The 13,828-nt window shown below is 38.5% G+C and overlaps 1 protein-coding gene across 1 annotated transcript in view; it reads right to left on the reverse strand.

Annotated features, from left to right (window-relative positions):
* Positions 1-2,198: 2,198 nt before the first annotated feature.
* SFRP1 (secreted frizzled related protein 1) overlaps positions 2,199-13,828 on the reverse strand; it is a 167,314-nt gene continuing 155,684 nt past the window's right edge. The window contains exon 3 of the mRNA XM_078666551.1: positions 2,199-2,859. Coding sequence (XP_078522677.1) covers positions 2,537-2,859 — 323 coding nt within the window. The 3' untranslated portion in view covers positions 2,199-2,536. The remainder of the gene's footprint in view (positions 2,860-13,828) is intronic.

Raw genomic sequence — 13,828 nt, forward strand, 5'->3', positions numbered from 1 at the left:
ATAAAACTAATTATATTCTGTGTTATTAGCAAGGGGTTGCATTCTTGCAGTACAAATCCAATGAGATAGGTTTCAATCATTTTTACAGAACAGTATGAAAGCAATTGACACTTAAAATAAAGGGCCTGAATGAACAATACAATTGCATTATCTTACCAAATGGGTGAAATAAACCACATTTATAAGGGGAAATTCTCAGAGTCAGGCTTGGAGGAATTTTACCCATAGAAATTGTATTTTGTAAATACAGATTTTCAAAGAGTATGTTGCCATTTCAAACATTTAGGGGTGCTCTACCTGCAAAAGTCTATAAACACCCACAGATATGTACATTTATGTGTATTCATATTAGCCTTGCAGGTAGTTAAAAACAGATTTAAACTTGTAAAGGGCTGGAATAAGCATATTTCCTGTTTGGGAATACGGGCCATCGGCATACTAATGAGGATGTACTTGAAAGGTGCTTTCCCTTGGAAAAATACACATTGCCATGATTTTTACATTTGAATAATTGTTCAACTGGTGGGAATTCCTCATGTGTAATTTGTGTACATGAAAATACTCATGGACTTCTATGACAGTTTTCTGGAAGCACTTGGATTCTATGTGAATCCCCAAAATGCCAGGCATTAGATCTAGAATGTAGTAACAGGCTCATGTGAGCAAATATATTACTTTTTCCATTAGCCCTTTTATGAATCTAGGTTATTAAAGGAACAAAACTGATGGAAATGTCAATTTTGTGCTTTTTGAAATACATGTTAATATTTCATTTATGGCCCACTTTAAACTTAATGTTATTTTGGGCATTTCTTAAAATAAATTATAAATATTAACTGCTCATTGAAATGCATATTTTAACTTATTCATTTTCTTTATTAGGCATTTACATAAAAGCATTACCCATGTTCTTGGTGTTGTCATTCATTGATGTTCCCCAGAAAGTGTAATGCACTGTTGGCAATTTCATAGTTAACGTTCTAATCCTGGAGTTTGGACTAGAGGTGATCCATGCCCTGCCTGAAAACAATAGACTCGTATAAAGGAATCAAATACCCAAATAAAATGGAAAACAATGTAAAACATTCCCCAAGTTTTTGAAGAGTAGCCCTTTAACAGTTTGAACGCATATTTATATTGAACTTTTGAAATACTAATACAGAAAGATAAATCTTGTAGATTGAGAGTGTTACAATTTCATTCATAATACATGTATGGCTCTGCATAGATCTCAACAAGTCTTGCATTACACTTGACCTGTAGAAACACTTTGACATAAAAGCAAGTTAATATTATTACGTTTTATAGATGAAAATGCTGAGCTTTGCCAGAGTGATATTTCTACTTGCCTTAGGTAATTTCACTAAAAAGCAGTACCAAAAGTGTGTTTTACACATTAAATTGAAAATAATTATTTTTCTTAGCTGGATTAACTCTTGTTTCATCTTCTTTTGTTGTCACAACAAATGGTCTGCAGATTTCCTGACAGCTTGGGATTTCAATGTCCAAGGTGAAGAGTTTCCAAAGGATGGCCTTGATTTGCTTATCTTTGTCCAGACTGTCATATGATTTTGTTTTCACAAATTCATCATTAAGTTTCTGGTACAGTTTGTTCTTGAGTAACCAAGTGTGGAAATGTACATTGTTTTGTGCCATGGCAGCATATATAAAGAGTACAACTTGATGGATGAGAAACCTGCCGATGCATTTATATGATCTTCTGAATATATCCTTTTTTCAGTAAAAGAAGCCCATATGACTTGAGAATAACAGTTATGTTTTTTAAAAAGCAAAATATATGCCTATGATGAAAAATCCTCAGATATGAATTCTACTATTTACCAATTGCCTTGACTAAGTTTCAAGAAAAAACAATCTTGTAGGATTTTTTTGAGGAGAAGTGCACTGGAAACACGAAATAAACCATGTGTTGAAATGTCAACCCCCCTATAAGTAAGTGTATCTCTGAGCTATATGCTGCAACAGAGATCTTCCTTCCTTTCTTTTTTGTATTGTAACCACTGCTGATAATTGAACCATAGGACATTTATCAACAGTGGTCTAAGAAAGAAAGACATTTTGTAAAGAACGTGTGTTTTTTACTATGAATTATTTACATTGATTTCATGTTTATTATGTGGCCTTAAATCCTAGATAAAGAAAAGTACTTGAAATAATTTCCCTTGTCTTACTCGGTCTAAGTTCATCAAAGTTGTTGTTTTTTATTTCACGTTTTATTTTTTTATAAACAGGTGTTTGCATACTGAATACCAATGACAAAATAATCATGTAAACACAAAGCTCTATGTTTTGTTAGTATTGACAAATGTTCAATAAAAGGTGCCATTCTCTCCCCATTTGTGTTATAAAGACAATATTGCAATGGAACTTAGAAAAGTCTTCTTTAAAAAAGTAAAGTCTACAAATAAAAGAAACAAAAATATTTAGATACATCATCTCTTACTATAAAAGGATCAACACTTATAGGGATAAGGTGGGGAGCTGTGCAAGTCTTAAAAGTGGCAGTGCCTGCTGCTCATTTGAAGACTGACTGAAATGTTGGACATTCATAGGTCTTAATTTTCTTCATGAACTTTTTAAACTCTTTGCTTTTCTTGTCCCACTTGTGAATAGCTGTCAGCAGGTACTGTGTTTTCACTTTGCGCCCCATAATAAGGAAGTTATTATTGAGATTGTCCAACTGATGACAGGGGCAGTCAGCACCATTCTTCAGGTACAGGACAAGCTTCTTCAAGTCCCGCTTTTTGATTGTTCCCAGTTTCAAGAGCTTCTTCTTTTTTGGCACAATTTTCCTGTCCCCGTTTTCCTTTTTGACTTCTTTTATTTTCATCTTAATTGCTGAAAAAGGAAACAACCAAAAGAAATTAAGCTTTTCATTTAATTTGACATTTTCTTATACATTAATCCTTCAAATTCAGAAACCACTCACTCTAGAACCATTATAATTGTAATCAATTGATCATTATGGAAATACATACAAATACCAACATGTGATGGGGTTCTAAAGAACATAGGCACACATTATAAAATTATAAAATCAGGTATATAGACTGTTATACAAATGTAAGCCAAGGAAAATAAGATTATTTGTTGTAAAAACGACACATATATTCAGGACAAGCAAGACTGCAATAAGTAAAATATATCAATCTAATTTAGTGTATGGCAAAAATATTTATTACCTGTTTGGACCTCTAATGATTTACTACACATGTTGTGAACATTGGACCTTCTCTAATTAGTCAGTCTGCAGCCCTTTGGAGTAATCATGTGGTTAACACCTTAGCTATCATTGTGAGCAAAATGAACAGTCGCAGGAATTCTGATGTGATGCTTGGGCATATAAAAGTAGTGAGGGTTGACTTCAGCACGATAAATATCTAATCTTGCATTATCCAATCAATAATGAGCCATCTAACTAACAATGTTGCCCGTCTATTATTCAATTGTAGAGGGCAGATACACATCTTATGGAATTAGTCACATGGTCCATATATGGCAGTTGGAAAAATAGTGACAATATCCAGCCTCTGAAAATACCATGGGCGAAATCTGGAACACCATTAAAAAAAATCACAGGTTTCTTTTCTAAATATGTTAATGTTTTGAAACTATATAAAAACTAAAAGAAACAAAAACACTACACCTGTGTTTATGAAGTGAGAATCAATCAATCAATCAATCACGTGGTACTTATAAAGCACTACTTATGACCCCTGAAGGTATCCAGGCACTGTGATACAGGTATCAAGAGAAAAGAGATCAAGCAAGGAAATGCATGGAATTTGATAGCAAGAGATTGAATATCAAAATCCATAAACTTTCTGAGATAAAAAGGGCCAGGCCGAAATTTGCAGCAATGAGAAATACTAGAATAACAGTTCCAAAATGCCACACCTTTAAATAAAATTATGTGTGCGCGTCATCTACCTCGTATGGAAGGAACTGCTTTGTTTCTGAATAAATACTCATAGAATTCTAATTCAGCATAGCAGTTTGGACACTGCTTCATTGAATCACCCATAATGACACCTTCTACATAGAATTGAGTGTAAACTTTAGTGCCTAATATATTGTGCAACTGCTTTGCCAACAAAAAGACAAGATATGATTGAGGGATCTTTTAAAGTCAGAAAATTATAAACCTTAACATTCTGGCACTGAAATAAGAACTCATGTTAGGAAACAAGTGAATTACCAATCCATTGAGACGCTATCAAGTAAATGGTGGTAACTAATGAACAGAAAATGTATGGAAAGGAATAAACATTGTATTTCACAAAGTTGAATAGAACAAAAGTATTGTAAATTTGATGCATTTATTTTGAGAATTCACTTACTGAAAGCTCAAGAAGATATGTCGTGTTTTTCATGAAATGTAGAAAATTAAGTGAGAACACTGAACATACATAGAAAACAATCATTATTGAGTAAATGAATGAATGGGCGAACTACTGGAGTGCCGAGCAGTGAATGTATTTAGTGTACAAATGAACGAATAGAGGCAAATTAGCAGCTGACAGTAAGTGAGGAGGTTTGTGAATTACTAAATGAGCGAGTGAGGAGGTAAATTAGTGCAAAGTCATCATGTGAATTAGTCAGTGGATGTGTTACTAAAACTAGAACACATTAGTACTCCTGTAAATACCTAGGGATCTGTATCTAGGAAGCAAGCTGGTTCATGGTTCAGTGAGTAAGTAGGTGAATGAATGACTAAATAAGCATATGAGCAGGTATATAGGTGAGCACGTGAGTTAAGTAATGATTGTGCAAAATCACAATGTCAGAGGGCTATACTCTGTGCATTGAGAACCAACATCCACAAACTAGCTCCTTCGGATAAGTTCCCAAATCTAATAATCTCATTTAAAGCATGAACTATCTACTGAGCTCGATACATTTCACAAGAATAACAGTTTTCCCCCAAATACCCCAAATAAATAAACACCTATTCATACTGAGTACTGGACTCTGATTTTCGACCCATTCTCCATAGGTCCCTGGATGGGCTTTCAGGTGGTTTAGGTGAATGATCCTTTCTAAACTATGTCAGGGGATTCAGGACACTGACCCCATTCCAATCCAGTGATTCTACAATACCCACTTAAATGCCCCTCAAGGTTAGGACCGAAATGCGGCTGGTCGTGGGAGTACCTGCAGGGTGGTGACATGGGGAGGGGGACGGGCAGGGTGGGGGCTAGTAATATACAGGCACGGCCCGTGCCGGTCGTTATACTGGGGCGGTGACGTCAGGCAGGGGAGGGTCAGAGTGGGGGGTTGTAAAATGCGGGATATGAACCATTAGAGGTAAGTACCGATAAAAATAAATAAAACGAATTTCGTTGCCCACGCTGCATCGCCAAATGTGATGCAGTGTGGGCAGCAAAATTCCTTTTATTTATTTTTATCGGTACTTACCTCTAATGGTCCATATCCCGCATTTTACAACCCTCCACCCTGACCCTCCCCTGCCTGACGTCACCGCCCCAGTATAACGCCTGGCACGGGCCGTGCCTTGTAATGTATGGATTACGGAGTTTAACAGGTAAGTAAACATATAAATAAATAAAACGAATTTCGTTGTGCGCACTGCATCGCATTTGGTGATGCAGTGCACGCAACTAAATTTGTTTTTATTTATTTATATGTTTACTTACCTGTTAAACTCCGTTATCCATACATTACTACCCCCCACCCTGCCCCTCCCCCTCCCGACGTCACCGCCCGGCAGGTACACCCACCACCGGCCGCGGCTGCCGGTGACTAATTTTCAACTCAGATTTGTGTATATTTCTGGCTTTCTCAGATTTCACAAAACAAACCTTAGCGGGTGTAGGAAAATATAAGTAAATCTTAGACTTGTTTCTATACCCTTTTTACTATGCACTAACTCCTGAGAATTGTTAACAGGAAGTCAAGCTGCATAAGAGAAGAATGGGGTATTTCCACAATAAACATACTTTTTTTTCTCCCTGTGTATAAATCCCTTTACCTTTAGCGCAATATAATTTGGGGGTGTTCTCTCCTCTATCCCTCAATGGAGACAAATGTACTCTTGTTACAGTTTGTTTACATGAATAATGTTCTTGCATACCCACAAACAACGCTGATTGTGGCTGTTCTATATATCTCCAATAGTCATCAACCTAGACACACCCCTTTGTCTGTCCCTTGGCTTACACTTAGGACCCCTGTACTAACAGATGATTTTCTCAGTGAGCCAAGTTCTATCTGAATTCGTAAATATGCTGCAAATCAGGGACTCGTAATTTGCCATCAGTATTTTTCATTTTGGTTGAGCAAAAAAGTTTGTGAATGAAGACCTTTGTAGCTAGTTATAGGTTTTGCTGTACCAGCTTTGTGGATCAAGCTGTGTGTCACATAAGGGCAAGAAACGTTTAAGATTAAGAAATAAAAAAAGTTTATTTTCAGTACAGCTCAGTAAAGCAACCATTTTAGTGCTGTAGTAAATGTGGACATTATGTTCCTACAGTGGAAAATACTGTTTTAACTGGTCTCCTTGCTTTTTTAAGCTAATCATAATTTGGATCAGAAATTAATGTTGTGTTGTCACGACCGTGCAGAGGAATGCAGTTTACAACAAAAAAACTAGACAAAAATGTGTTGCACATTACGATTTGCATTTACTGCCATTTGGCATTGCTCTTTGAGAAACATATGGCCTAAATTGTGAACACATTTGAATTCCGCGCAGACCTGTTTCGGCGATGCATATTAAGCGAACAAACAATATTTTGGTTTGTGATTAGATACCGTGTGTCCACTTTCCTTGGTGTGACGCATTTATCTAACGGATGTTGTATCCTCTGTCACTTGCTGAGTTTGGGGAGGAAAGCAGGGCTGCGGCACTGACGCATCCTTCTGCCCGGGAACCTGGCCAAGATTGTGGTCCTTGGTTGTCATCCATTTTAGAGGTGGACACGAGCCGGGGAGCAATGGTTGAAAACAGATGTGAAGATTTAGAAATGAGCTCCGTTTACAAATCCAGACTCTAATGGTAGTTGAAGGACATAAGTTTGATCCTTAGCAGCAGCAGATTCCGACTGTCTCTCCGCCAAATTGACACAAATATTTATGCCTTCTTCTGACTGGTGCCAAGAACGTGTGCAAACAGCACAAGTCTTACTTGTCGAATTCACTGGTATGCCAGAGGCTGCAGAGCTTAATTCGTGAAAAAATAACTATAGGGACTCACACTGTGGGGCTGTCTATTATAGAGGCTGTCTAGTGTTTATTCCACCCCAAGCCTTTTTCTTCCACCACACTACACCTATTGTCTAATTTGCTCACTGTATAAGGTTGTGTTTTTTTCAACCATGCTTTCTCTCATTGACACTATTATCCTGCCTCTCTCTTACTCTTTCTTTGCTGTTTTTTTCTGTCTTGCTCTGGGTCAAAAACTGATCATGACAAAGTAAGTCACGGTCACCGAAAATGAGTGCCCCTGCCTTGCACCTGCAACCACCCGCACAAAATAAGCACTTACAACATGCCAGGCAGTGGCACAAACTATCGGGCACTGCGCTAACCAAAGAATGAGTCGCTTTTGACCACTTTTATGTGTCATATTAAATGGTGCAATGAATTTGCCTGCACTGAATAGCATCATCCGGTTTTCTGTAGAAAAAATACAGATGCTAGTTGCTTTTTCATCTGATATCTGACTTTGTAAGAGTGTCATTTCTAAACTAGACGCACTTTAGCATACAAATGTTTGCTTTTATACAGAGCTGTGTATCTTGTCACGCATTTAACAGCTAAAAGCGGCACAGTGTGTAATCCTCCTCAAGAAGCGTTATGGCACAGTCGGTATTTATGTCCCTTATTTGCTAGTTTTATTAGGTAGTTTCCAGAAAACATTTCAGATTCTATAACTTTCAGCTGCATACTGAAAGCAATACACAGATGGAAGATTCTCACTGACCCTGGCATGTACTATATTTCCAAGAGACACGTGGTTATTCTGCAATTGTGTTGGTTTTTTTTTTTGGGGGGGGGGGGTCTTATTATTACCTAGAAATGGAGCTAGAAAGACCTTTCTGTCCTGAAGAATTAATAAACCGGGTATATTGTAAGTAACTACAATTTAGAGTCTCATGTACCAAGGGCAATGTTTTCATAACTATAGCACCATAGAGCTATGAAACTACCCAACTTTTTTGGTGGTCAGGCGGTAGTGTTATTTTTTTATAATGTTCATTTATTATTTCTTTTTGCGCGAAGGAAGACATTTTGTGTGCATATTCAGCATGTAACAATGAAATTGTCCAAATTGCGGATGATTTCCAATACATTCTGCAGTTAACCTTCTCCACTTACAGACCTTGGAATATAACAGGCCTTTACCTCAGACTTTTGAATGAGGTGTAACATGCAGAATCGGTATTTAACACAACAAATTCTGCATGCTATGCCTTTTTTCGAGGCCTTTTCCCATGATACATTTCGGCAGTGTTGACCAGCTGGAGTCTGTCAAAGGAAAACTGGGAGAATGTGATGAATATCACACAACTCATTATTCCGATCCCTATGCAAATATGCATTTACCCAGGGATCGGAATTTATCCGTGCACTTGCAATTAGGGCCAGTGTCTGTACCGCAATATAAGCCTTGTGCGAAGGGTGGAGTGGCACGTGGAAGCCTTTTGGTAATCAACACAACATATGTTGTCCACTAAGATACTAGGGACCAGATGCACAACGTTTTTATACGGTTGCAGCAATTTGGACTGTTTGCAGCCATAAACACATTTTTTAATAAGTACAAACCCCATTTCGGAGTCATTAAATTATTACCCACCCGTAAAATGGGTTTGCGACTTCATAAGGAAACGATATATCTAAGGAAAGGCCGTGTTACAGACTATCAGGCATATGCATCATTATTGGCTTTTGCGATTCCTTAATTGAGATTTTTAAGGAATAGCAATTAAGGAATCGCAAAAGCCTATGCATGTAGAAATCGCTTAAAAATAGCGATTTCGAAACATTCCTTAATTGCGACAAGCCGAGAGGCCCATAGGAATGAAGGGGAAGGAATTCTCAATTTGCGAATCTCAATTAGAGAATCGCAAATTGAGAATGCAAGTTCAAGGGTGCCAGGGTGTCAAAAGGACAACCTGTTGCACCCCTGAAATTGATCCGTGCACGTATGTTGCGCACACACATGCATTAAAGGCATGTGTGTGCGCAACATGAAACTCTGAAAAATGCACAAAAGTGCATTTTTCAAAGTTTTTGCAAATTACCATGAAGTTCAACTTCATGGTAATTTGCTCCCCCAAATAGCAGAATCGCAGATTTTTTTACTTTCATGCATTGCATTTAAGGAATCGCAAAATGCGATTCCTTAAATGCAATCGCAATTTGAGAACTCGCTATTAATTGCGAATTCTCAAATTGCGAGGGCATTGACCTTTGATGCATCTCAAAACCTAATTTTGCGATTGCAAACAGCTGATTTTTGCGAATCGCACCGTTTGCGATCGCAAAAGGCTTTGATGCATGTGCCTGATAGCTTTCAAATAACGATTCTTTAAAAGATGTATCAATGTTTTGTGACCTGTGAAATCTGGTCACAAAACATTGACATTCTACTGACTCCACAGTTGGGGTGGTAATCTGTTTGCAAAAGGGAAGGAGCCCTCAAGGGACCCATTTCACTGTGTGAATTTCTTTAAAAAAAGGTTGCTGGGGAGTAGGCAGCGGGCCAGGAGTTCTACTGACTATTTTTAAACAACCTTTTTTTTAAAGTAGTTTTTTTTTGTTTTTTTAGCATAACCCTGTTTCCTATGCGCAACACGGGCTGCATTTAAAAAAAGGTTTTTTTTTTTAAATGCAAACATACAGGTCTAGTAACTCAGGCAGGCCACCACCCCTGTGATGGCATCCATTCAGAGTAAGTCACAATTTGCGATCTACCTCATTACAATTTATGATGTAGGTCGGATTCAAACCATTCCAAATGGAGATTTTCTTACCCACAATTAGTACATAGGTCTGTCATTAAAATTCCACACTGGTTGCAATAATACTGGTCACAATTTGCAGCCAGCATTTTGTAAATCTGACCCTTGATTCAATTGCTCTTTGGACTAATGCATTAATTACAGGAATCTGTTTGTGACCTTATAGTCACCTTTTCAAATGCTGTTGGGTCCACTTCGACTTTTATCCCACTGAGGACAATAGAATCAGTACCTTTGAGTTGGATGATAATTAACAACTATTATTCGATGACAAGTCATCCCTTGACAAATCCTCATGTAAACCATGATTCAAGGTGTCAACACAAGTGCAACTTATTTGTGCCCATCTAGAGTTGACCACTAATTAAGCCTGTTCACTTAGTTTTTGCAATCCAGTTTATCACCAGCTAGGTGGTTTACCAAACTGGGCACAAATGTCGGTTGCAAAACTTATTCGTCAATTTAACAGAAAAAGTTAATTTGGAATACAAATCACAATACATTTACAATTTCATTTGAGGGATTTTACCACCTAATATTCCGCTAATGTTTTATGTATTTTTACAGAGTGGATAACAACAGAGATGGCACACTCATCAAAGAAAGCGGAACGGAAAGGTATTCACAGTATAGCTTTTCTGAAAGAGGTCCCCTCTGTTTAACGATAAGCATTGCTTTTTTCTGAACAAGAAATGTTCCAATAGATTTCACAATGCTAATAGTTTCTTTCATGCAGTGGATTTCTAAGAACTGTAAGTCCAGTTCTTCGAAAGTGGTGCTGTCCTGCTATGTGTTCTGTGAGGAATGGTCCACATTACTGCAATGGTTTCTTCCAGAACTACATGCATGTTTTCTTTGCAGTAAGGCTTTCTGCAAAGGCTGCAGTACATCATACAAATGATATGGATATCCAATAAATAATGTTTTAGCTTTATTTAGGATACATAACATAACTATATTGTTTTCTTTGGCTTACTGTCCTGCTACCATTGACGCCATCGAGCCCATAAAAGCCTTCAGGGTGGGCTATGGGCTTCTGATGAATAACTCTTTTCCTCTGTGGCCCCCTGGCAATAATTCCTATTGAGCCACACTGTCCCATGGGCTTCCCCGTAGCAGAGCTCTCAAGTAGCACCATGTACAGTTCTTGTTTGACACTTTGAACTCTGGGGCTGTTAGTTGTGCTTTTTCCATTAGAAATGCAAACCATAAGTCCAATAATGGGTGTAAAACAAGCATTTTGGCTTTTCCAACTCTTGTTGCCAATGCTGACCAGCATTACAAAACAAAATAAAATTATGAAAAAAAATTCTAGTTGCTGATGTTGAATAGGAACAGAAAATAAAATCCGAGATCCAGCCTGCATGATAATGGATGCGAGAAAAAAAGGATAAATCCCGACCCAGCTTTTTTGCGTCTGCAGGTGTATGCATCATCATGATGAGGCAGCCATATTTACTTTAGGTCCCTCCCCGATGACATATACGCATGCATGCATCACGCGGTATGTACACATATGTCGTGGCCTGGAATCCATTTTTGATTTTTTTCAAATTTACTTTTCCAAGATACAGACATCCTGGAATAGTAAATAAAAAAAACTATTATAAAAAGTGCACACAAGCACATTCATAGAAAGAAGACTGTTAACAAATCGCAGATGACGGGTTCACCTAAAAGTTACAAAATAATGAAAGTGCTGGGGAGCAACGGAGAAGGAAGGAGTGAATGAAGCAGATAAAAGTGTAGTGAAACATCGTAGTAGCCTTGGAGGTTTAAAAAAAAAGTCAAGCATGAGGGGTGGGAAAGCAATGGGCAAGCTGGGAGTGGGATAACAATTTCGGGAACAGGGGCCAGGACAAGTAGGGATAAGAAGCACACAGGAAAGAGGGAAAAGAGGGAAAAAGGGCAAGTACACACATTTACTCCTCCCATGGAGTGCTGCAAGCAAAAGAAAAAGGTTGTACCCTAAATGTAATCAGTGACAGGTAACAAGTCATCCAATCAAAAGGACGGTAACAAAACTATGTTTCGGGGAACAGACATATACAAGAAGAGAAAGGAAACCAATTGATTGAGATGCAGGCAAACAAGATTGATAAGAAAGCCAAACAAAAAAAACACTGTCAGTATTGCTATTGTACAGAATAGGTCCCAAGACAACAGGTAGCTAAATCTATCTGTAGGTGAACCCTAAAAAGTAAGAGTGAAACATCTACATCAAGCTGACTTTATCAACCTAGGAGCTCTGCTTCAGGCCTACTAAAATGAATGTAGGCAGTACAAAATCTTACTTGTGGAGAGAATCTAAAAATACTATATGTACAAATATATGCACAGATGCCATAGAGTTACATTTTGATGACCACAAAAATTTGACAGACGAACTCACATCCCTCAACTATTATCATTTATTGAGTGCATAGCTACCCGTAGACATTCCAGCGCTAGCAACAGAGGCAAATGGGAACTAGATGGTCTAAAGAAAAGCATTTTGAAACAGCCAAGTTTTAAGAGGTTTTTGGAATGGGAGATGACATGACTCTAATTGAAGGTGTACCAGGAGAGTATTCCAGAGTCTGGCTACGTTATACATGAAGGACCTTCCCCCACATCTCACCCTTTTGATTTTGGGAACTACTGCCATATTTAGATTAGCTGATCATAGGCATTTCATGGGCTGTTAAAAGGTAACGAGAGTCCCTTTCCCCATAAGGTTTTCTGAGCTATACACAGACTTAAACTTTATTCTGTCTGCAATAGGAAGCTAATGTAGGGACTTCAAGGCTGGCTTAGCCGATTGAGTGTTGGGCGTACCAAGCAGTAGCCGAGCAGCACATTTTTGAAAGACTAGGAGTTTTCTCACCATGGAGTTAGGCACTCCCAAATAGAGGGAATTTCCATAATCCAATCGGGAGAGGACCAAGGCCTGGACCATCATTCTTCCTGCTCCTATGGGAAGGAGGGGCAGGATTTTCCGCAGGAGTCTAAGAATGCCAAAGAAGGCCTCTGCCAGCGTCACTGCTTGGTGATCAAATTTGAAGGCTATGTCAAGCCAAACACCTAAGCTTTTGATTTTAGTGTTGGGCGTGGGAACGGGACCAACACAGGATGGCCAAGCCAGTTTGAGATCCGAGCACAGAGAGTTGCCCAGGAGCATAAGCTCTGTTTTGCCACCATTGAGTGTAGGACAGAAATGGCCCATCCATGATGCCACTCTCTCAAGGCACACTTCCAGGTCAGATGGAGTGTTCTGCTGGTGGTTGAGAGCAACCACCAACTGTGTATCATCTGCATACGTGACGATTTTGACCCCAAAAGGCAGACCAACATATGCAAGTGCTTTCATATAAACATTAAAAAGAGTAGGGCTCAGGAAAGAGCCCTGAGGCACTCCACAACTAAGAGAGAAGCTCTCAGATGCAGAGTCTCCTGCAAACACCTGAAATGATCTGCCTTCTAGGTAGGACCTAAGCCAGGTAATGGCTCCACCAGAAACCCCGACCATGCTAAGTCAGTTTAAGAGGATATCAGAGTTGACCGTGTCTATTCTCTCTGTTCATTAATTTATGGGTTTGTGAATATACATATATATATATATGTGTGTCTACATATATATATGTTTCTCTCCCAGTTATGCCTGTATTCATATGGGATACTGGGAGAGACAGGTCCTCTTTGGTGAACACTCAGCAATTTGCAGAGACCATATCGTTCGATGGTATAGATACATCGACAATGTATTTCTGATCTGGCATGGTACACAAGTACAGGCAGAACATTTCATTGAGAAGTTAAACACAAACAACTACAATTGG

The sequence above is a fragment of the Lissotriton helveticus genome, chromosome 11, assembly GCF_964261635.1.
Source record: "Lissotriton helveticus chromosome 11, aLisHel1.1, whole genome shotgun sequence".
NCBI classification, from domain to species: domain Eukaryota; kingdom Metazoa; phylum Chordata; class Amphibia; order Caudata; family Salamandridae; genus Lissotriton; species Lissotriton helveticus.